Consider the following 24114-nt stretch of genomic DNA (forward strand, 5'->3'; position numbering starts at 1 on the left):
AACAGACAGTAGCAGCAGCGCGCAATTTTTACAGCCTTCCTCTGACACCGCCAGGTATAGAGGTCCTTGGTGGCAGGAAGCTTGGCCCGGTGATGTACTGGGCCGTACGCACTACCCTCTGTTGTGCCTTGCGGTCGGAGGCCGAGCAGTTGCCATACCAGGCAGTGATGCAACCCGTCAGGATGCTCTCGATGGTGCAGCTGTAGAAACTTTTGAGGATCTGAAGACCCATGCCAAATCTTTTCAGTCTCCTGAGGGGGAATAGGTTTTGTCGTGCCCTCTTCACGACTGTCTTGGTGTGCTTGGACCATGTTAGTTTGTTGTTGATGTGGACGCCAAGGAACTTGAAGCTCTCAACCTGCTCCACTACAGCCCTGTCGATGAGAATGGGGGCATGCTTGGTTCTCCTTTTCCTGTTGTCCACAATCATCTCCTCTGTCTTGATCACGTTGAGGGAGAGGTTGTTGTCCTTGCACCACACGGTCAGGTCTCTGACCTCCCTATAGGCTTTCTCATCCTTGTCAGTGATCAGGCCTACCACTGTTGTGTCATCGGCAAACTTAATGATGGTGTTGGAGTTGTGCCTGGCCGTGCAGTCATGAGTGAACAGGGGGTACAGGAGTGGCCCCCGTGTTGAGGATAAGCATGGCGGCTGTGTTGTTACCTCCCCTTACCACCTGGGGGCGGCCCGTCTCAACATTGAGTGTCCCGTTTCTTGCATCACCTAAATAAGGACATGAAAAACACAATATTAAACACAGACTAACATAGGATCAGAATGTATCAAACACCACACAACAGACTCAAACACAGGACCGAACGCAGTATCCATCTACCTTATAGCTCTGCTGATGCTGCCAGTACATAGTCCCCAATCTGAACATACTGCAAAGAAGAGTGGTGGTGGTGCCTTTTGGTTTTCTCCACACCTGTACTCTCCTCCACAACTGCTCTGCTTCGCTCCCGCCATCTCCTGAAAGTCCACCGCTGCCTCACTGAGACATACAAAATGGTGTCAGTATGCTTCACATTTCAGTGGAGGCTTCATTCAATGTGCCAGGAGACTGATCTAACAGAAAATAGCATTGAATAATGAACTATTTGTCTTCATCTTAGTATCTATTTACCTTTATCCATGCGACTCGGAGCCCTGCTCACTGCCGGTGACGGTGACGGTTTGACACAGGATGTGGCTTTCCTCCATGCCAACAGCACCTATAGGAAAAAAAAAGAAGATATTTGTTGGTGAGTATTTCACACTGACTTGAGCAGTAGTTGCACCCAGAATCAGTCGTGGTAACAGTACTGATAACATACGAAGCTGTAGAAATAAATTAGAAGCTAAGTCATTGAGCTTCTACAAAACTTTCAATGAAGCCTGAGACTTTATCATAGGTAACAGATAGAGCTGCTCTAACACCTTAGCCTGAACAGTGCCGGTAGTGGTTCCCTGCCCTCTTCTCACTGCTCCTGGCTGCTGCAGTCTCCTTCCACACACGCAGAACCCTCCTGGGAAGAAAGTAATACAAGTGTCAGTCAGAAAGATGACCAAAATCAACATTCCAAGTAAGAGACGGTGGATAAAGAGATTGAGACGGTGGATCCATTTGGGTTGATGCTGGAGGAAGTCATGCTGATGCAGGCTGTAGCGCTCCTCGACAAGCTCATCGACCTGCTCTGTCTGGAGGTGATGCCACCACAGGGACACAAACAAACAAGGCAGGGTGGAGCCTATTCTGCAAGGAGCATCAGTCAGGTCAGACAACACATGATGACCAAATGAATGAACAATAGAAGTGTTAACTAACAACATTCAGAACAGTTAACGTATAAATAGGGATGGGCAACTTTGAGGGGTGCATACGCACATCCATACCCACACATGCAGTCAGAGCCAGTCCTAGCCTTTTGGCGGGGCCCCCTGTATTGATAGCGGAGCAATTTTTTGTTGTTGTTTAAGTTTTAAAGTTAATTTCCTGCAATGCTACAGATTTTGACATGGGGCAGAGAGAAATGTTAGCAGTTTTTAATATGATATCTGAGTGAGTGACTCCCAAAATCAATGGGGGCCCCCCTGGTTGGTAGTTCTACCATGATAAATACATGTTTAGACAGCACGCCGCTAGACTAACTTATCAATCTAATACATTTTAGTTGACATGGGCTAATTGAGTGACTGTCAGTGACAGAAGATAAAGTGATGATGCACAACCAAATTTCGAAGCTGCACCTTGTGTACATATTCTACTATTCCAACTGTCAAAAGTTCAGACCCGGAATTCTGAAAGAAAGCAAAAATATTTGCCCATCCGTGATGTATAGGATGTGAGCTCTGTTGTGCCTTCCAGGCCTGTAAGGTGTGTTTGAGAAGTCTGACTCATGCCATGAAGACAAACTGATCCAGCCTGCTGTTCTTCTCTCCTCTGTGCTGGACACACTGACATCAAAGAATATAGGATTACTCTGGAGAAACCAAACAGAGCAAGGCTAATGGTAAACTATACTGTATATGGTAAGATGCTGTACCTCACTCCAGCCACTCAGGGCGCGTCGCACACAAGACACATCCCCATGTCGACCTGCCTGCGCCTCTCGGTTTCGCCTTAAGAGATAAACACACTTGAAGGATTAACCAAAACCTCAAAAGGGTCTAATCAAATCCTGTTAAGTACACACACCAGTCTACGTCTTTCTGAACCAGTTGGTCCCCAACAGTCAGCATAAGTAGCAGGTCATTAACGTGCATTATAACATCAAGAAAAATATCATCCTGATCCTCACTGATATTTTACAGTCAGTCGTACAGTACCTGTCCCGGATCATGGTGACGTTGTCCTTCCACTGGCTCAGTGTGTTGTGGACTACAGTATGGTGGTCCAGTATGACAGAGGCTCTCCGTTTCTCCTTCTCCTACCCCGCCCTCCACTGCCAGTGGTGCCAGGCTCTACTTAAACACAACCTCTCTTCATGCACCAAGGCCCAAAGGGCAGGACAGCTGGGCTCTGTCTGGGTGTATGGCTGTACCATGATGGTGTGTGTGTGTGTGTCGGGACAGCTGTGTTTTACCATCCTCTCAGCCAGCCTCTGATCCTTTCTCTCCTCTGAATGTCCCCACCAGGTGTAAAAGGCCCAGGTGTACTGACGCTGCCCACAGACGGTTAGAGTGTTTCACACATTAAGACAAACGTCATCATCACCACCACAAGGCTAGCTATATGTAGTTCATAAACGTAGCCAAGGGCCCTTTAGAAAAATATATATATAATATAGTATAATAGTAGTAGTGCTAGGATCAGTTTTACCTTTCAGATCATAATTAATAAGATCACATGGACTGGGTGGACCTGATCCTAGATCAGCACTAGTTCAGAAACAGGATGTGATTATGGGATTGTGTCGTCTCGCCTCTCCCTGTGCTGTTTCCTCTGGCAGGTAAACTCAACCCAGGAGTTCAGACACTGTGGAAAGATGTGGTTCGCAAACCAGGCCTGAGCACGACGCTCCAGACCCTACAACCACACACAGTAATGTACAGGTAACTGCCAAAAATAACAGAACCACTTGATTAACAAAGTGTATTGAAAGCAGGTGCTTCTACACAGGTGTGGTTAAGTTGATTCAGCAATTAACATCCCATCATGCTTAGGGTCACGTACAAAAACGCTTGGCATGCCATTATTTGAGCTACCATGGCTATGCCTCCATAGCATGACAATGACCCCATTCATAGGGCACAAGTGGTCACTGAATGCTTTGACGACCATGGAAATGATGTAAACCGTATGCCATGGACATCTCAGTCACCAGATCACAACCCAACTGAACACTTATGAGAGATTCAGAGTGGGGCTTGAGACATCATCAACAAAGTACGAAATTATAGAATTTTGCGTGGAAGAGTGTTGATGTATCCCTCCAATAGAGTTCCAGACACTTGCAGAATCAACACCAACTGGTGCATTGAAGCTGTTCTGGCTCGTGGTGGAGCCAATGCCCTATTGAGACGCTTTATTTTGGCGTTTCCTTTATTTTGACAGTTACACGTCGGTGTGTGTGTACCTGCATTTGTCAGTGCTCAACAAGCTGCTCTCTCCAGTGATTCAAGCAGTAGCTCTGTAGTGACGTCAGGCCAGAGAAACTACTTTCAGAATTACTCTTCTAACACGCAACACACTAGTTGTCTGGGAAGTTTAAAAAAAACATGTGTATAGACAGCGTGCGTCGCTGAAATTTGCCAAAAGGAGCCTGCCAACCTGTAGTGGATGTGTGTCATCTGCATCTGAAGTACCCAATCTTCAGCCTCCTCCAGACGTTGCTGCCAGAGTATCCAATGCCTGCCTGTAAGATACAGAGAAAACACATAACATAGCAGACGTGGTACTAACACCGGACCAATTCAATTCAAATAACTATTATTTCCTGGGCGGGAACTTCATGTGTGATGAATGGTACGGACAAGACGCATAACAACATAGAACACAAAAACACATAGGATACAGTATAAAGGATTAGAAGCAATCACAGGGTATATACACACATGTATACAAATGAAACCTTCAAAATTGTACTGATACTAATGCAGGGTGACTATACTAACATGGATATTATAGTACTGTAGCAGCATAACTCTTACAGTGTGATGATGATGCTGGACAGCGATGTTCTTGTTGAGTCGATGAGTATCTGAGCGATATTAAGGGCCAGACTTCTCAGACCAGCGTGCTGCAGACAGAACAAATTAGAGACAGAAAGTTAAGGAATACAGCAACTTGTCTATGGACCGAGTATTGCAGAAATAATTCAGAAGTGCTTTGCTCCATCTCACCAATAGATGGCGGTGTTGACTTGCTGCTGACTGATCTCTGACTCCTGCATGCACAAGTCCACATCTGCACATAAACTCAGGAAATTCACTTAATCTTCTTGCAATATGTTCCGAAGTATGATGTTGAGGTAGATGAGGGCACATGAAGTTAACCATAAGGTGAGTATTGCTAATGTTGTTCTTGCAATAGTGTGTGACTTCACATCTGTCAGTGTGTGTGGGGTAGGATAGTGTCCCCAGCGCTATGCTGTATGCTGCATTGTGCCACATGGTCAACACTCTGCTCTCTGTCCACCTCTCTCTGTAGTCCACTTCTCCACACATACCAATACCTCAGGACCAAGCGGAGTTGCCAGGCTCGCACAGCAACAGCTGAAACACAGGAGGTAGACCAATACATGAGGGTTAACAACAACAGAAATAAATGGTAATGTCAACGCAAGTTCTAGCGGACAACAGGCTGGTCTGTAGTATGTGTTGGAGACAACCCAAGTTTGGCTACAATTGTCAATATAAGTTTCTGATATCCTAAACTGGGAGTATATTATCCTGGACCATGAATGCCATCCAGTGATTGTGATAAGAGGTACAGTAGTACACATGATTAACAGAAGATGGCACCTTGTGGTTTCCTCTTAGCTTGGCGGAGGTGAACAAAGCTTATACAGGCATGAACGTAGTGCCTATGACAGAATAACAACATGCATAAATCATACAATTCTGCGAATGGACATTCATTGCAAATTGTCATTCACAGACAACAAGGTAGTGAATGGACCTTCCTCTCCATTGTGGTTTTTGAGGGGCAATGAGGATGTGAGGAATCAAGGAAAGATTCATTGAAAAAGAGCCACATAAATATTGATGTAATCAACTCACCTTACTCTGTAGAGTCAGAGCCCAGTGCTTGGTCCTCTATATCACATTCATCATACCTCCTCCACATCCTAGTCTGCCACATAGTCCACACCCAACTGTATTGGGGGAAACACACATCAGCAGTAAGACAGGCTGCCTCCTCCCCTTTTACTCACAAATGATTATATTGTCAACACACATATATAATCACTCACGCAATGACTGTATGTAGGAAGCTCACTAACCTCCCAGAGGCAGTGTATTGTTCCTAATTCAAAGTAATTTCATATAAAATGAACAAAAATAGCATCTATCAGTCGTAATGCACTCTGCCCTCACTGTGAGCCTCAACTCCCTCCTAGCTGTCCACCACTCATCTTTCCAGCCCCACTCTGTGATGTGAGACCTACAGATTGGACAAGGTAACATTCTTCCAGTTAGCGAACTCAGGCTACACACAGTGGATATATTAACAGCATAGTATCAAGAGCTTTACCAATGTTATTTCCCCACCATTTGGAATGGACATTGCAATGCATTATAAATTCAAGCAGTGATGTAATCTGTCTGTAATCTATAGGCTATTCCTGAGAAAGTGCACCTTGCATTGTAAGGATGAACCCATCCAAAAGTCTTCTGTATCCATAGTTTGAGGAACTCCATGCAAGTTGCCTGGAAGAAAGACCGATTTCAGGGATGGCCAACTCCAGTCACTAAACATACAGTACCTTAAATCAGTGGTTCCCAACGTTTTTCGGTTACTGTACCACCAACTGAAGTTTGCTCTGGTGAGGGGGTACGGGTACCCCTGAAATACGTCCTCGTATACATTTTACCCGTAGGTTTATGGTCTCATCAGTAGTCTCAAGTACCCCCATGTGGATAGGTCAAGTATTTGTGGTTAGTGCCATTTCGAATCGTTGGGACGTCCTAGCCCTTGATCGTGACTCTCAGTTCCGTTACATAACACATAAGAGTCATTGGACTCTTATATTTTTTTTATTTGAAGGATTCTTTCTCGCTGATGAAAGATAAGGGCCATTGGTTTCGAAAGCCGTATCGCAAGCGATGATTATTGACGTTTCTAAAACAACGCGTCGGGATTGTAGCTAGTTCAGGTGAGGTAGGCGTGGGCGAAGCTAATTAACGTCAGCCGGAAACTGTAGATCGAAGGCAGAACATCGCCTAGAGTTTGAGAGCTACACCTACCCTAACCATTTTAAAATGTCAACTTCAAATGGGGTAGGGACGTCCCAGGGATTCCAGATAGAAAATGCAATTTATTTGAAGGGGGTACTTCTCACCTTATTCTCGGGGCCTTGTCTTCCACCTTGGTTCCAGGTGTATCCGATTTTATAACTGGATATAGCAATGCGTGGAGTTCCTTTTGTACCAGATATGTTTGATTTTTGGGTTCCTCTACCTCTAGAAGTCATTGCCACAAACAGTTGCCTAGCTAACAACCCGAGAACACTAACGTTACTCACTAGCTCGTACTACTGGCTGTCAATCAGATTACTGACTTCTTCAACTAGCCGAACAGAAATCACCATTTCATTATCTTCATATGAATAACTTAGCTACCATTACATTTTCTTAATTCCCTAACTAGTTTCACGTCTATAGCTAGGTTTCCAACCAATTTGGGGCAGATTTTCATGCGAATAACCTCATCTGCCTAAAACAATATAATAACATTTTCCCACCAGAGATGTTTTCACCAAACCAAAGATTATGGAAAACTGACAAGACTACGTCTCTCCGCCCTAACAATGGGAGTCGTTGTTCACAAAGTGGCACGGCTGGCTGTCTAGTTCCCGCCTATTCTTTGGATTGGTAGATACATCTATTTATTGTTATTTGTTTTTAATATTTTATGAGGGTGGTTAACTTCAACCGCCCATATTCAATGACGAGAGATTTAACATTACATTAATACGACGTTAAACCATCTCGAGACAACTCCAATATAAAGTGGGTTTTTTTTCTCAAAGTTGCTGGGATGTCACGTGTCCAATTTATATCAGCATACGCGTAACAATTTAAGCATTACGAAACTTCAATTCGATCAAATAAACCTCAGGTAGAAAATAAGACTTTACATTTTCGTTGAACAAATTCGACACTCAAACGGTTTTATTTTCGCTTACATTTTTTGGGCTGAGTAAACCCTCTCGTTTAGCCTTTTCCTCTGTGATTTGTCGCCACATATGGTTTGTTTACGTTTCCTCTGTTGTGGTTAGATGGGGTAGGCCTACATCTCTATCCAGTGGTCGCGTCGGGGAAAACAGCTGTTGACAACCGAAGCATTAACTAATCCTAACTATTTTCATAACCTTAACCTCATTCTCATAACCTGATACATTAATTCACATATCCTGCCTCGTTAGTTCTCGTAACCTGCCACGTTAATTATCCTAACATGCGACGTTAATTATCCTGACTGCTATGTAAACAAACCATCTGTGCCCAAAATCATCAGTATCACCACACCTGCTAAATTAGCTATCTTTGTGTCATACCCAGTGAAATTAATAAACATGCGCATCTTTATGATGGAACCAATGACGGTGAAGTTACTACCACTCAGTGACCGCGTGTTGTCTTGCAAACGTTACTGTAGCAACCCTCTGTACAAATACTGAACTGATGAGCGTGATGTAAAGTACATCGAATTTTACCCTAAAATGACAGGGTATGGTATCATTTACAAAGAAATAAAAAAGGTGGATGTGTTGCGTGCCATTTGGTTGGCCTATACGTCAAATCATTAATTAATGAAAGGGCTCATTTGTTTAAAAAAGTAAATTGAAAGTATGACAACGATCGATCAGTTTGGGCTTTCATCGATCCGCTTTGTAATGTCAACAATTAGCTGTCCATACATAATGCCTGATATGAAATGACTCAATCGTAAAATACAAGCAGTCGTTGATATTTCATCTAAATTAATATATATTAATTTCGTAGTCAAAAGAGACTATGTCAAAGACAGTAATGGTTTAAATGAATGATTTATACTATTTTATATGTTTGAGTAAGGCACTAGTGATGGGCACTATATAATCCTACGAAGGACCCTCATTCAGAAGCGGTGATCGGAGAAAAATCACTGCTACGACTGAGAGAAGAGACCAAAGAGAAGTATATTTCGACATTCGAATACAATCCCAGGAAGACGCTAGTGTACGTTCGGATTTCAGTTCGTAGAAATATCACGGGCGTTGGCTGTTTGTCAAAATAACAACCCTAGCTGTTTAGAAAAAACGTATCGCACTTATTGGAAGGCTTTATCTCCAGCAAGCTAGCTGGCTAACTAGCCATAGAGTTAGTTTAGCTAGCAAACGTAGCTAGCTTCTGAGTCGGCTTCAAACGTTTTCTAAACAGCATTGTAAGTTAATGGTTACCTTCTACATGTATAAGTATCTGCAATTTATCCAGAGTGATATGATGGCCTGTTTGTTTGCTTTGTTAACGTTACATATGCACTCGGCGTTTATCAATTGAGTAGCCGAACACACGTTAACTAGCTATCGGATTAGCCGACAAGTCGCCTTTCAAGCTAACTAGCTAAACTAAAGTTTTGGCAGCTAACTAGCTAATATTCGCTAACTAGTTACCAGTAAACCAAACACGACGGTCGTGTAATTTAGCTAATTGTCAGCCGTCCATCAAATATTTGACGCCGGTCTTGTAAATTGGCATCAACATAGGCATTTGCTACATATGCCAACGCAGTTTTGCCAATTAGTTAGTTAATTACGTAAATATGCTAGTTAACTTAACCTACTTCCAGTAGCTTGACAGCTTGCTAATTAATTCTGGCCAGGTTCCTAGCATGCTAATGGTAGCCAATTTTAGCCACTCTATTGCTATGATTTAGTTTGCCTGTGCTGCTCAGGTATGGATGACATGTTGCCAGGCCAGCTTCCTTTGGCGAATTGGTTGAGTCGGATTTTATCACCAGTCCACGGTCGAAGCCCTTGCGCTAATGTTAATATACCTCGATGCTTAATGGTATAGATTGTTCGACTAATTTCATTGATCTAAGCTTGTTGCGTTTTACTATTGTATCGATATTACTACACAAACTACATTTTAAAAGTGTGCCAATACGTTGTTTTAATGTCTTTGCACGTACTTTATCAGCAGTGTCTTCCTGACCAATATAGAATTACTTTTGTTTATGAATTGTAATTACTTTTGTTAAGCCTGTGAGGGTTATGTCATAACAGCATGTTGTTTTTCAACAGGTCAACTACTAGTCTCAGAAGCTATACATTGGTTTAGCCCCCCAAAAGAGTCATGGAAAAGGATGCTTGTGTAGAGGAGGATGCATGTGTAGAGGAGCAGGAGAATGGTGACACAGTGGTGGTGAAAGACCATGTGGTCAAGGAATCAACAGGACCATCCCCTTACAGATACACCAAGGTATTTGGGAGATATGGCTTGTATAAGTTGCTAGATGTGCAAGTTATTGGATTGCTTCATGGACTTAGGTTCACATAATGTGTTCTTACAGGAGCAGCTTTTGGAGATAAAAGATTTCCCAATTTCTAAAGAAAGGCCAGACTGTCTTTCTGAAAAATATGACAGGTGAGTGTTTTTGTCACACCTTGGATTAACTTGACACCCTACAAAGCTTATAGTCTTAGCCAATCATGTTGGTTCTATGCTAATTGTTGAGTTTGTCCCTCTGGTTTGGTCTTACATTTGGTTACAGTGATTGTGTTTGGGACCCTGAGAAGTGGCATGCCTCGCTGTACCCCACCTCAGAGTGCAGCTCTCCTGTGGATGGATATAAGAAGGACTTTGTGGATGATAGGGTCCCTCTAAAACGTAGAATTGCAGGTAAATAAGTCCTGTATATTATATTCAAAGCTCATTTTCAAATCCCTGTGGCATACATTTAAAATAATCTATTGCATATTCTTTAAGGGTCAAGTGGTTTTAAGCTCAAATTAATTTGGCTACCCTTACAAGTGCCATATTGCTTACACATATGCTTTGTAAAATACAATATGAAGCATTATAGTGGATGTTATGTTTGTTCCTTGTGACGCTGTTGTCAGATCCCCGCGAGCGACTAAAGGAAGATGACCTGGACGTGGTGCTCAGCCCCCAGCGTCGTAGCTTTGGAGGGGGCTGTGTTGGCAATGCTTTGCCTGCACCCACCCGCCGCCCCATCAGCCCCCTGGAGAATAAGGAGAACGAGAGTCTCAGGCTGGGTGGTGCACGGCGCATTGGCAGTGGCCGCATCATGGCGGCGCGAGGCTTTGAGAGGGAACCCCGCATGGAGAAGGAACGGGACTTCAAAGATAAGAGGTTCAGGGTTAGTGTCTGTTGCTTCATGATCTGCATTCAATTTAAACTATTTATCCTTTTAGGGCTATTCTATCGATATGTTCCGACCCCACAAAATGGCAGTTACTTGTGCCTCAAGGGGAGGCATATGTTCTGCGGTAATCTAAATGACAATCATCAGGAGCTGTGTACACCATTATTTCCTCTTTAAAGCTGCACTATGTAACCTGACCAAATTTGGGTAGAAATGTGAGTTATAGATCTCATTCTCATTGAAAGCAACTAAGACTCTAAAATAAAGGTAGAAAAAGAAAGCAATCTGGTCTGTGGGCTATTTCTGTTTACTGTTCTGAAGTTTATTTTTTTGTGCGTTTTACTTTCGGTTTTGTACACCAGCTGAAAATAAAATATTTTTGGTTATGGATTTTTCACAGCAGTTTAGATGGTACAATTGCTCTCAAAACTACATTTCTTGTTTTGTCACAAGCGGAAATTAGGTGAACTTTTGACTTTTAAGCAAAAAGGAAATGGCTGTGCGATTTCTGCATATTGCACCTTTTAAAATATCCCATGGTATTTAGCAGCGTGTTAGATTCAATGTTTAAGTGTTTTAAAATGTATTTACACTACCGTTCAAATGGTTGGAGTCACTTAGAAATGTCTGTTTTTGAAAACTTTTTTTTTTTTGTCCATTAACATAACATCAAATTGATCACAAATACATCGTTAATGTTGTAAGTGACTATTATAGCTGGAAACTGCTTTCTATTTTAATTTGATCAGCAACCATCACTCCTGGGGTTCCAATGGCATGCTGTGTTAGCTAATCTAAGTTTATCGTTTAAAAAACCTAATTGATCATTTGAAAATCCTTTTGAAATTGTTAGCACAGCTGAGAACTGCTGTGCTTATTAAATAAGCTATAAAATTGGCTTTTAGACTAGTTGAGAATCTGGAGCATCAGCATTTGTGGGTTCGATTACAGGCTCAAATAATGGCCAGAAACAAAGCGCTTTCTTCTGAAATTCGTCAGTATATTCTTGTTCTGAGAAATGAAGGCTATTCCATGCGAGAAATTGCCAAGAAACGGAAGATCTCGTACAATGCTGTGTACTACTCCCTTCACTGAATAGCGCAAACTGGCTCTAAACAGAATAGGAAGAGGAGTGGGAGGCCCCGGTGCACAACTGAGCAAGAGGACAAGTACATTAGTGTCTAGTTTGAGAAACCGATCCCTCACAAGCCCTCAACTGGCAGCTTCATTAAATACTACCTGCAAAACACCAGTCTCAATGTCAACAGTGAAGAGGCGGCTCCGGGATGCTGGCCTTCTAGGCAGAGTTGCAAAGAAAAAGCCATATGTCAGACTGGCCAATAAAAAGAAACAATTTAAGATGGGCAAAGGAACACACATGGGACAGAGGAAGATTGAGAGAACGTGTTATGGACAGACGTTTGAGGTGTTCAGATCACAAAGAAGAACATTCGTGAGACTCAAATCATTTTAAAGATGCTGGTGGGGTGCTTGACGCCATCTGTCAAGCATGGTGGAGGCAATGTGATGGTCTTGGGGTGCTTTGGTGGTGGTAAAGTGGAAGATATGTACAGGATAAAAGTGATCTTGAAGGAAGTCTATCACTCCATTTTGCAAAGCCATGCCATACCCTGTGGACGGTGCTTAATTGGAGCCAATTTCCTCCTACAACAGGACAATGACTCAAAGCACAGCTCCAAACTATGCCATAACTATTTGGGTAAGAAGCAGTCAGCTGGTATCCTGTCTATATAATGGAGTGGCCAGCACAGTCGCCTGTGGGAGCACCTTGAACATGTGGTACGTAAGTGCCCATCAAGGAAATCTGACTTGTGGGAGGTGCTTCAGGAAGCATGGGGTGAAATATCTTCAGATTACCTCAACAAATTGACAACTAGAATGCCAAAGGTCTGCAAGGCTGTAATTGCTGCAAATTGAGGATTCTTTGGTGAAAGCTAAGTTGGAAGGACATTTTCAATCAACCATTATTTATAACCTTGTCAATGTCTTAGGAAATAGTCAACTAATTTCATGTTTTTATAGAAATGCCCTTTTCCATGTGACTCCAAACTTGTGTGTCATATATATATATATATATATATTTTTTTTTTTCTGCAGCGAGACTTTGGGGACAAGCGTGTGTTCAGTGAGAGGAGAAGGAACGAAGCGGAAGAGGAGCCGGAGTGGTTCTCAGGGGGCCCAACCAGCCAATCAGAGACTATAGAGCTCATTGGCTTTGACGACAAGATCCTGGAGGAGGACAAGCGCAGACCCAAACGGTCCAGGAAGAGGACTGACTCTGTGAGAGAAGGCATGTCATGCTGGGTTCTTCATACTTTAACTTTTGGATTGTCCCCCAGAAGGATCCCATTGGCTTTGCAGTGTTATGGATGCCATGTTTTATTTTCTTGGGTTTGGTTCAGGCTTGATATAAGTAGACAACATGGGCTTAAGTAAACACTTACTATAAATATTTTTTTACTGAAGTCTATGTTAAAGACATACACTGGTACTTGGACTTGTATTTATTTTTTTGACCTCCCACCTTGAGCTGTTTGTGTGAATGTGTAGTTCCTACATGCATAGTCTGAGCAGAATTATAGTCTTACCTCAATTAGCCATGAAATCCCTAGTTTGAAAGCAACTGTTTTCCGGAAGATGTGCAGCACAATTTCCACTACACCCATGTGAGCCAGACCCCCAGCAATTTGAGTGTCAGCCATTGAATGAACACGTAGTTGAGCGAGGGGAGCCTTAACGTGGTGCACGTAATATTTGTACATTTTGATGTAGGCAATTTTCTGGGACAGTTGGCTCGTGGGTGCTACTTTCAGAACTACTGGCTTAAAAGCATACGAAAGTACTGTCCAAATTAACTTATCGCAAGTCTGAATACGCTCCTTGATGACTTGTGGTGCATTTATTTTCGATTTATGACCACACTGATGTGAGGGTCAATGTTTGGGTCATGAGCATAGTAATGTTTCTACCTTTACAATGTACAGGTATGTCTTAGGTATTTTTTGGGGGGGGGGGCTCCAGACACTGAATGATCAGTAGAGTACTTTCTGTCTGATGTTACTATATGCCATCGGATTGTTTACGGAAAGAAGCTACCCTGAATGTTAATTTGCACTCTGTCTATTGCAGTGGAATGTAATGGTGGGCTTGCAGAGGAGCCGGAGCAGGTAGTAAAAGACTCCCACTCTACAGCAGACCAGGAGGTCCCACACCCAGTGGTCCTCCCAGAGCAGACATCTGGAGACTTTGACTTCAATGAGTTTTTCAATCTGGAGAAGACCATGCCAGGACTGGCCTCTGTAAGTCCTGGGGAGCACTGCATGTTTAAGGTGTGTTTTGGGTGCTAGAAGTTGTGCTCTCTGGGCTAATATCCACAGTAATGTGTTCTAAGTGCATCACACATTGGGTCCTTTTACTTTTAAGTGTTCAGTGTAGTTTAAAGGGATAGTTAACTAAAATTACACTTGTTTCCTTAACATGTAAGCAGTGTGTGGACCAAGTGTTTTGGCAGTCCGTGCTTATTTTCCCTGGCACTGTTTCCACATGCACATTTTTTAGCATTTGTTAGCATGTGGAAACTGCCATGGAAATCAAACCAAAGCATAGATTGCTGTCATACCGTGTCCACAAAATGCTTACAGGGTAAGGAAACCAATATTATTTTGTAATTTGGGTGAACTATCCCTTTAACCTACACTGGTTAGTTCCATGGTTTTATCACGTGGTACTGTCCTTTGCCTGTTTGGATGGGTGGTGGTACCGGCAGTATTGTCACCCTGGCCAGGACTGTTTCTTTCTAAGGTTTTCTTGACGTATTGTCATTTTCCAGTGAAACGTCGTAAGGCAACAGGTTTTTACCTCCAGTAGGGTGGTTTTGTTAGGTTTCAGTCAATGCAAATGTATGCCCATCTGTTCCAGTTTATTCCGCACTTATTACAATACCCTTCGAAGGAATCTATAAAAAAGGAAATTAGCTATGGGATAGGGAAATAAAGTACAGATTCAATGAAGAAAGAATTACAATACCGTCAAAAAGCACTGACAAAATGCATCCAAAAAAAGCCCAAAAGTGTGCAGATGGACGGCGCCGTAAACGTAAGTGCAACCTTTGCTCACACCCACCCTTTAGCAGTCTGCCACTCTGGACCAGCAGCTTGCATCTGACTGGCCTCTGGTTCTGTGTTGCAGATGATAGAGGATGTCCTGGGGGAGGGCCCTGTTTCGGCCAGCCGTTTCAGCCGGTGGTTCTCCAGCAACCTGAGTCCCTCGGGCAGCCGCTCCTCCAGCCTGCGCTCCACCCCTCATGAGGAGCTGGAGAGACTGGCTGGTAAGAGGGCTGCTTCTGAAATAAATGTTTTTGATTAATACAAATGTGTTGCCCTCAAGGATCAAACAGTCCCTCCAGGACTTTGCAGGGGGGGTTTGTGATAATTGTGTACAAAAATGCACTTTTTTTTGTGTGTATTTCTACTGTTTTGCATGGCAATGTGGGATATTTGTTGGGAAAATGCACTGACGAGGGAGAGTTTGACATGTGGCTTGATTAAACCATGCGGTAAATGTGTAGTGATTGGTTGAAATTGCGAGCCCTCTTTTGTACTGCCATTGAGTTTTTTTAAATGTTTTTTTTATTTTTTATATAATACTGCCATTATTTGACTACTTTATGTGGAAAAGGAGCAGTTATTGTTGATTTTGCAAGAAATTGCACATTGTATTTTTATATCTGTTTTTTGTAACCCAGCATGGAATTCAAGTAAGGGAAATGCATATTGGTACCGCGGTTGCTAAGCAACCTGTGGAACACAACCTAGCAAACATTGGCCCTCCTTTAGTTAAGTATAATTTTATTTAAAAAAAAAACATTATATGCAGTCTTTTGCATATGGAGGACCACCCTGAAACATATTTTTCATATAATCATAAAGCCACAACCGTTTCTGTTTTGATAGCCACAATTTCTGAAATGACATACAAACCCCTCTAAGGACTCCATGATGCTTTCTGTTTTGATGACTGCACATGTTTTCTAATGAAGTTTTTGGAAACTGTTACTTACCGTTTCTCAGGGCAGGACCCCCGCTGCACGTCCCCCAACCAGATGGGCCCTGTCCCCTACTTCACCCCCATCCAGTCGGTGGAGCACCGGGACAAGGTGGACATTCTGGAGCTGTTACACAAGGCCAAGATAGACCTGAAGCCTCTCCTCTCGAGCCTCAACGTCAACAAACAACGGCTACAGCAGAGCAGTAAGTAGCAATTGTTCATGTGACCAGTACTTAATTTCCATTGGGGTCGTTTAATTCGAGCACTAAAACATTTTGAAATGGGAAAACAATTGTTTCTTATTAAACAGTTCCAGGCAGTTCCGTGTTTCCATGCTGCCTAATGTCATATGGTGAATTTGCAGTAAGACGTATGCTTTTCCAACACTTGTAAAGCCCTCATCTTGTCCCCTAGCTAACTCTGGTGTAGTGCTCTCTCTGGAGGAGGTGGAGGGAGGCCTGAAGGGGCTAAAGGTGGGCTCTGAGCAGAACCACCAGTTTCATCGGAAACTGCACCAGAATCCGCATCGGGGAGGAATCAGAGGCAGCACCAGCAGTGGCACGCCCTTCATGGCTGAGCACTTGGAGCAGGCTCTAACAGGCGGTGTAGGCCCCAGTGCAGGGCCGCCTAGGTCACAGGCCAGAGACCCTGACATGTCAGCCTTCAACAAGCTGGTCAGCAGCATGAAGGCAAGTGGAACTCTGCCTACCCACCCCAAAGCCAACCAAGTGAACAGCAACGTAAGTGTGCCGCTCTCGGATGATGTTTAAAAAGCACCGACTGTCCTGTCGGCAAGCTGCCTCAGGTAACGCTGGATGTGTAAACCATAACGGCTTTGAGCTGCATGCTGCTTCAGGTAAACTGACCCTTGCGTCTGTGCTGCTGAAAGTTTGGCCTCTTACATCACATGTAGGTTCTCAACCAAATGATGCATGCAAGCTAGCGTCCTAACCATAACTGAACACCTAGACTAATAGTTGTCAGGTCTGGAAAATGATGGGCATAAATTTGCATCGTTTGAGTTCCTCCCAAGAGTTCTGGATTCACATGAACCCCTATGAACTAACATGTCAATCAAATGATTGCATACAGAAGATTTGTTCATATTTAACCTTACTGTTATCCTTTATCAAATTAGACTGGATTACCCTCATGTCCTGTGACATTTTTTTTTTTTTTGGGGGGGTTGTGCCCTGGTGAATTTGTTGGGGTCTGTCACTTTGGTCTCTGGGCATGGAGGGATATCTACATTCAAGAACATTTCATTGCCTCTGGCTGAGCCATGCTATGCTCTTCTCCATCCCAATGGGCTTTTCATATCTGATCAATTAATGTTGCATTTTGGTCATCTGCTGCAACGTTAGAATTTAGTCATAAGTTGTTACATATACGTCATTACAATCTCATAATTTTCCATTGGATGATGTCTAAGTAACTTGTATTTGGACATTTGACAACATTGTAGCAATGCAATGTCTAACAATGTTAATTGGTCTGATGCAAAACATTTATGCAAGTGAAAAATGCCCAGAGGGATTGGTTTTAAAGGCTTGTCCACAACCAAGACTGCTGTCTGATTCCACGTTCTTCCACCCGTTACAGCTCAATCAGGGCACAGATCCTGCTATAGTGCCCCTGCCTGAAGCCACAGTGCCTGCCCCATCGCAGAGGAACGTATTCCAGGTGTGTAGTTTGGGGCTAGCTCGTTATCAGGGTGGGTGTGTGGAACTGTTAAAATAGTACTTATTATAAGCTGTTGAGTTTGATAGGCTGTAGCATTCTGGTTGGGGTGCTTTCTAAGGAATAAGGGGCTGGTGTGTTGTGTGGCTCAGTTGGAGTGTTGCTGCTGTCTGAGCAGTGTGTATAATTGCTACAGGAGCTTCTAGGTGCCCAGGGCCCTCCCCGTAGCGGCTCCCCTACCCTCCACAGCGTGCTAGGCAGCACTGACGCCCCTCCACCCCCTGGGCCTGGACTTCAGCACAGGGGGCCCTCGCCTCCACTCTTCCTACAGAGGGCACCTTTGCCTGACTACTTCCATGGACGCATGCGGCCACCCGCTGGTAAACATTACATCAATATGGAAGCAAAGGGTGGTGTTCATTTAGGGCACACTGTAGCTACGGAAAAAACTGGGCACTACAGTGCGACCACTTTTGAATTTGCGCCTAAAAATAGATGTGAGAACTGAACAAGTCAATTATGAGCACGTTGAGGTTGTGATTTATAGCAACGAAATTGCTGCCTTGACTATTTTCAAACTAATTCTGCAGTTTTGTTTCTTTGCGGGTAGCTAATCACATAACTATACTGAACAAAAATAAACAATAGTTTCAAAGATTTTACTGAGTTACAGTTCCTAATAAGGAAATCGGTCAATTTAAATGTATTAGGCCTTTATCTATGCTTTTCACATGACTGGGAAGGGGTGCAGCCATGGGTGGGCCTTGAAGGGCATAGGCCCACCCACTGGGGAGCCAGGCCCAGCCAATCAGAATGAGTTTTTTTTCCCACAAAAGGGCTTTATTACAGACGGAAATGCTCCTCAGCACCCCCCATTAGATGATCCCGCAGGTGCAGAACCGTGCAAGGTGCACCTGCGTAATGATCATGCTGTTTAATCAGTTTCTTGATATGTTTTGGATGGATTATTTTGGCAGAGGAGATATACTCACTAACAGGGATGTAAACACATTTGTGCACAATTTGAGAATCAAGCTTTGTGTGTGGATGATTTCTCCTCATGAAATGTGGGACCACCAACATTACATGTTGCGTTTTGTTTTTGGTCAGTCTGTAGTCTCATATCCCACCTCGTGCAGCAACCTGTCCTCCTGAAAGATTCATTTTTAGAAGCTCACAGGCATGAAGTTTGAATTTATTTGAAAGTCTATTAGTGACTTTAGTGTTTCTTAGCAGTTTACATCGTTTTCTTCACACGCTAGCGTTAAATTGTCAATCTTTGTTCGACCTTTCTCAACAGCTAGGAAAGAGACGTCTGTGTATCTAATCTCCAATGTTAGCAAATATTTTTCAGCAAAATCGTCTCCTGGCTCCTTGATTAATCGATAGGTGACGTTTTGCTGTGACGATGTCACAGCACCCATTTGCCTTGCTGCGGTCCCCGATATAGTGTTTTTGCCCCCCTACCCTTGTTTCCTTCCTGTACGTGCACCGTTGCTGTGACTTCTCCACAGACATCTTCTCCCACTCTTGTTTGAAGAATTGTGTGAAAAATCACTAAATGCTATTTCTAAACTACCCCAAAAGCAGCCTGAGAAGTAGCTGAATTTGTCTCTTGAATATTTGACCGTTAAGTGGCTGGTGCAGTCTGATAACTCTCAAAATATAGCGACAGTCACTAAGTTTCCAACACTGCTGATCTCAGATGTTTGAGTCCCTCTGTTGCCACAGTGATGGCCCACCCCTTAAAGGGGCAGCTGAACATTTGTCTTACCTAAGTGACTATTTGAGGGTACGTTGTACTTTATTGAGCATGGAACACCAATGTTTCATTCATTAACTTAGTAATTTATCAAACACTCTTCACTCTTATTTTCATTGTGCTCCTAAATGTTTTTGTGCTCCTTCACTTTTAAGTGATTTGTCTGATTGGTCTTGTTTCAGGGTACCCTGTTGGTGCGGCACCCATGATGGGGGAGCAGTTCCCAGATATGCATAGATCCCTCAGCCCTGGACATGGACCCACCCTACACCAGCAACAGGTTAGATGTTGTTTACAGTAAACCTTATCTGAAGCACATCAAATCTATAAGTCGTTATGGTGCAACACCCTTTGTTAGATCTTGCCTTGGTAACCAAACGATTATGGCATGCAAACTGAAACCTGAGATGGGGTGTCATTCATTCCATGGAGGGCCAAATGTCTGCAGGTTTTGGTTTTCTCTTTCAATTAAGACCTAGACAACCAGGTGAGGAGAGTTCTTTACCAATTAGACCTTAATTCATCAAGTACAAGGGAGGAGTGAACACCCGCAGACACTCAGCCCTCTGTGGAATGCGTTTGACTCGTGGTGTAAGTAAAAACTGGTGGTTTATGACTGCCTCCAGATGAGGGCGATGTCCATGGCTGTGGACCAGGCTGACCTGGAGGCTCTGATTAACCAGCAGGACCTTGCTCTCCATGCCCACAATGCCTTCCAGCCCGGTTACAACAAACTGCCTCCGAACAAGGTCTACCAACACAACAGGTGACTGAGGGTTAAAAGGGTTAAAATTTGACATCTTTCACAATTTATGGGGGTGACATTTTACATTGACGTGTGTTATCTGGCAACCCAGGATGAACCGATCCCCTGGTCCAGGCACTCATCCTGCAGGCAGACACTCCCCTGGCAACACAGTCACCAGCATGGTACGTCGAAAGGTTGTCTGCGTTGTATTCATTAGTCGCCAACCAGAAAACCAAAATGGGGCAGGACTACCTGAACTTGTACAATAAGAAACACTCATTCCATTTTTCCAGTGAAAACATTGTAACCTTGTTCAATCCCTCCACTGACTCAAACCCATAGTGGTTTCAGGAAACAGTTTGATAAATAAGCACTTGTCTGTTAAAGTGGACATTTCCCATCTGCTCAGTATTGATCAACTGTCTGGTTTAAGTTGCTTTTTTTATTTTAATGCCCTCCTATATAAGTAAAATAACTTGTGTGTTGTACAGCTGTCACCATCTTTCGTGCCCACGTCTGTGATCCGTAAGATGTACGAGACGAAAGAAAAGAGTCGAGATGAGCCAGGTAGTCGTCCAGACAGCAAGGAAGGCCACTCCCAAGAGGGTACGTTCATCAACTGCTGTTTTTGCATGTCAGTAATGACATTGTTTGGGAAATGCATTGAATGCAACCTCAGGTAAAACCAGGTGGATGACTTCCTATATCTCTGCTCCTTACTTGTGCAATGTTGTTTCTGCTACTGTCTTGTCTAATGTAGCATTTGTGCGCCTGTGTTATAGACAGGCGCTCTCCCAGCTCTTTTCTGGATGGGATAGGCAGTAGTGGTTCTCAGTTGGGAGGGGTGAAGGCCACCTCCCAGGCTCGCCAGGACCGCCCCAGGCCAGGCTCTGCCGGGCACCCCTGCCCCATCTACCCGATACCACTGCTATCCCACGGACATGTGCCCATGGTGCGCCCCCCTCCGCCCCAGCTCCATCCCAGCCTTGTGCAGAGGATGCTGGCCCAGGGCATCCAGCCACAGCAGTTAGGCCCTGCTCTGATGCAGGCAGGTTAGTACTGGTCTACCTGTTTACAGTACCTTGCTATTCTAAGCCATCACATAAGGCCACTGTGACAGGTTTTATAGTGCCAAGATGAGTTAGCCTATTGAAAATGACACTCATGCCTATATTACCAGGGGTATTTAGAAAAACTATAGTTGGAGTTTGTTTTCAGGATGAGTTTACCTGCAGTGTATGGTTGAGGTGTGTGGGGAACTGCTGAGGAGCTCACTGACATTTCATTTTCCATCCTAGGCATATTTCCACAGCACGTTGACCTCGCTCAGCTTCAGGGTTTGCCCCCTGCCCTGCTAGGACAACCCCTCTACCCCCTAGGGGCGACAGGACACCCCCTCTTACCTCCCCGAGCCAGCAATCACATGCAGCTAATGCAGCAGCAACCGAGACCAAGTGAGTGACATTTTCTGTTCAGTCTGCCGTTATTCAACATGAACACCTGTTTTGCATTTGTTTTACTAGTGTTTATGCAGAGATGAGGGCACCACAATCTTGGCACAGTGGATCCCTTTTTTAAGGACATTAGTTTCCCAATGTTCCGAATGGCCTTTACTGATAAATTTCATTCTCTCTCTCCTCCCAGTGCATCCATCAGTCCCAGGCCACCAGTCGCAGAACCTCGGCCCTGACCGGACGAGCCACTCCCAGCAACATGGGGGTAGCCCCACTGGTGTGGGGGGAGCTGGTCTGTCTAAGTGGTTTGGCTCAGATGTGCTGCAGCAGCCCCTTCCTTCCATGCCTGCTAAGGTCATAAGTGTAGATGAACTGGAGTTCAAGCCCTGAGAAGAGTTTCATACAACCAGAATGCTGGATAATGGAAGACTTCATTCCCCCCCCTCCTTTCTCCACCTCCCCATTAACAAAAAAGGCTGACTTTAATTTAAGACTAAGCACAGATCCTGGAGAACGAGGAGTGTGTCCATGTGTTTTCTTAAACCTTGAAGTCACTGTTAAGAGTTTTGAAGAGGCCTCAACTTAAGGGAAAGACTGAGTTCTATAAGATTTTTTTTCTTTTTTGCAGCATGTTTTGGGATATGTTTTTCTATCTTTTTTTTTTGCAGTAAAGATGAAGTAAATAATTTATAGGCCCAACATTGTACAGACTGTAGGAATGGATCTGATTCTTCTACCTGTACATAAATATGATTTTGTTTTCTTGGTAAGGGGAAGGTTGTATCTTGATGTTTAAGTGCGGACTGCCGCAGTCAGACGTAGTAGAGCTGTGAAGCGAGGGTAGTGGCGCGTCTTTGTCGTGTCCTGGTAGTTTTATTTCCCCCCCATGGATTTGAACTGCACTGAGAAAGGGGTGACAAGTTCAATGTTTGATTGTGGAGTTGCCCTGCGTGTACCCTCAAAAGATGTCCTCCCTACGGCTTGGTCAGTCGGTGCCACTGCCTGCCCTGTCTGGAAAGGTGACTGGAGTGTTACAGGGGGAACAGCAAGTGCTGGGTGTGCCTTTCTGACTCTCAATTCATCTTTCCATGATTATTTGCATCCCATCGGCTCGCCTGCCTCCTTTTCAACAGTATTTGAGAAGGTATGAGGTCCCTTCTGTCGCACCTTCTCCAATGTGTTTTTGAGAAGGTGAAATGATGCAAGGAATTAAGGTAAGATTTGAGAGCCCACAGCTTATTTTTCTTTACTGCGTCCCTCCCCCTCTGCCAGTCACTGGAACAGAGAAGCACTTCTGAATCACGTTATCACATATTTGGCGGTAGGTGGTAGAGATTCAGTTTGTTAATGTGCTATTAAGTTATAAAAGCACAGAATAAATAAAATGTTCAATAAAAAAAATGTATCACAATGGCTTTGTTCTCTTTGTGCGTATTGAACTAAGATTGCTGAAGCCTTAACACGTGCCTTTGAAAATGCAGGAGAATGTGAATACTGCATATTTGAACAATGAGCTGCTAGGTCAGATATATCATTTGTGGCATTGCCTGATTTGTTATTGTCACTGGACCGTGACAATCTCACTTAAATGCATATTCTGTTAACGCATACCCAAATGTTGACTCAGCCTACAGTATACTAATTTGTGGGCCAAGCACAAATTGGAGGAAAAACATCTGCCTGTTTTAAAAATATATAAAAATGCTTGCCATTTATTTGTAGAACATGTCATTGGTTGAGCTGGCCAATCAGGTTTACTTGGGTGAATATTATCACAGGTACACACTCACCATTCTGTTATGGTATGCCCACATCATTCCAACACAAGCTACTTTTAAAGTTTTCCTTCCACATTTAAGTGATCACTCATTCTAATGAATTAGAGGTCATATTTAATTGGAACCACAGGACAGTTTAAAGGGAGGCACACTTTTTTTTTGGGGGGGGGCGCAATCTTATTGAATGTCATGGTTGGTTTACCTTTCTGCTTTTGGTGGCAACTGACGATAAACATGGAATTTTACATTTCAAATGGTGTTTCGGTTCTCGTAATTTCTTTGCTTTACTGTCATGAGCTGGTTATTTGCATATGCGAGTAGCGCCTTTTCAAATTGGGCAATTCTCCAAAGGCATCTGCAATGTGTGAATGGCAGCAAGCCATATACATGTGTTATAGACTAATGTGTAGTGTCAGAATTGGATGGGTCATAAAAAAATATTGCCGCATCAAAGTTATGATTGGAGTCGTCTATAGTTCAACTTCAATTTTTTTTGTTATATTCTAACATGCGCACGGTCGCACCCTTTTTTTTGTTCTGAAAGCTAGACGGTCAGCCTTTTCTCAGCGGCGGCTGGGGGAGGGGGCTTGTTGGAGAAAAAAAA

The 24114-nt window shown here is 43.6% G+C and overlaps 1 protein-coding gene and 1 long non-coding RNA gene across 18 annotated transcripts; one reads left to right on the plus strand and one right to left on the minus strand.

The window, feature by feature from the left end:
• Positions 1-514: 514 nt before the first annotated feature.
• On the minus strand, positions 515-8505 carry LOC112215239. Of its 14 annotated transcripts, none has more exons than XR_006079046.1 (10): positions 6988-7825; positions 5705-5799; positions 4826-5197; positions 4634-4722; positions 2810-4338; positions 2527-2602; positions 1421-1509; positions 1128-1215; positions 837-995; positions 515-724 (listed from the first exon to the last, which is right to left on the minus strand). It is a non-coding gene; the product is annotated as an uncharacterized LOC112215239 (long non-coding RNA). The 14 variants fall into 14 exon arrangements; XR_006079044.1 differs by having other exon boundaries at positions 1421-2437; XR_006079047.1 differs by adding exons at positions 5447-5508; positions 6285-6355 and having other exon boundaries at positions 1421-4338.
• A 240-nt stretch (positions 8506-8745) lies between these two features.
• On the plus strand, positions 8746-23145 carry LOC112215210 (eukaryotic translation initiation factor 4E transporter). Of its 4 annotated transcripts, none has more exons than XM_024374147.2 (19): positions 8746-8869; positions 9937-10114; positions 10206-10279; positions 10407-10534; positions 10756-11015; positions 13140-13332; positions 14172-14371; positions 15231-15369; positions 16112-16291; positions 16503-16828; positions 17691-17771; positions 17965-18148; positions 19713-19810; positions 20157-20296; positions 20388-20460; positions 20770-20884; positions 21061-21330; positions 21577-21732; positions 21923-23145. In XM_024374147.2, exons 2-19 carry the CDS (start codon positions 9989-9991, stop codon positions 22120-22122), a joined length of 2943 nt encoding a protein of 980 aa, XP_024229915.1. In that variant the 5' UTR covers positions 8746-8869; positions 9937-9988; the 3' UTR covers positions 22123-23145. The 4 variants fall into 4 exon arrangements, with proteins under 4 accessions (XP_024229915.1, XP_024229910.1, XP_024229927.1 ...); XM_024374142.2 differs by having other exon boundaries at positions 8757-9074; XM_024374159.2 differs by having other exon boundaries at positions 8757-9074; positions 16503-16777.
• Positions 23146-24114: the final 969 nt, after the last annotated feature.

This window comes from Oncorhynchus tshawytscha, linkage group LG02 (assembly GCF_018296145.1).
Source record: "Oncorhynchus tshawytscha isolate Ot180627B linkage group LG02, Otsh_v2.0, whole genome shotgun sequence".
Lineage (NCBI taxonomy): Eukaryota > Metazoa > Chordata > Actinopteri > Salmoniformes > Salmonidae > Oncorhynchus > Oncorhynchus tshawytscha.

Bases quoted from the DNA above. Each gene is read 5' to 3' on its own strand.
- LOC112215210 (XM_024374147.2), top strand. From the start codon at position 9,989: ATGGAAAAGGATGCTTGTGTAGAGGAGGATGCATGTGTAGAGGAGCAG. The intron at 20,461-20,769 runs GTACGTCGAAAG...TGTGTTGTACAG, and splicing joins GCAACACAGTCACCAGCATG to CTGTCACCATCTTTCGTGCC. The intron at 21,733-21,922 runs GTGAGTGACATT...CTCTCCTCCCAG, and splicing joins GCAGCAGCAACCGAGACCAA to TGCATCCATCAGTCCCAGGC.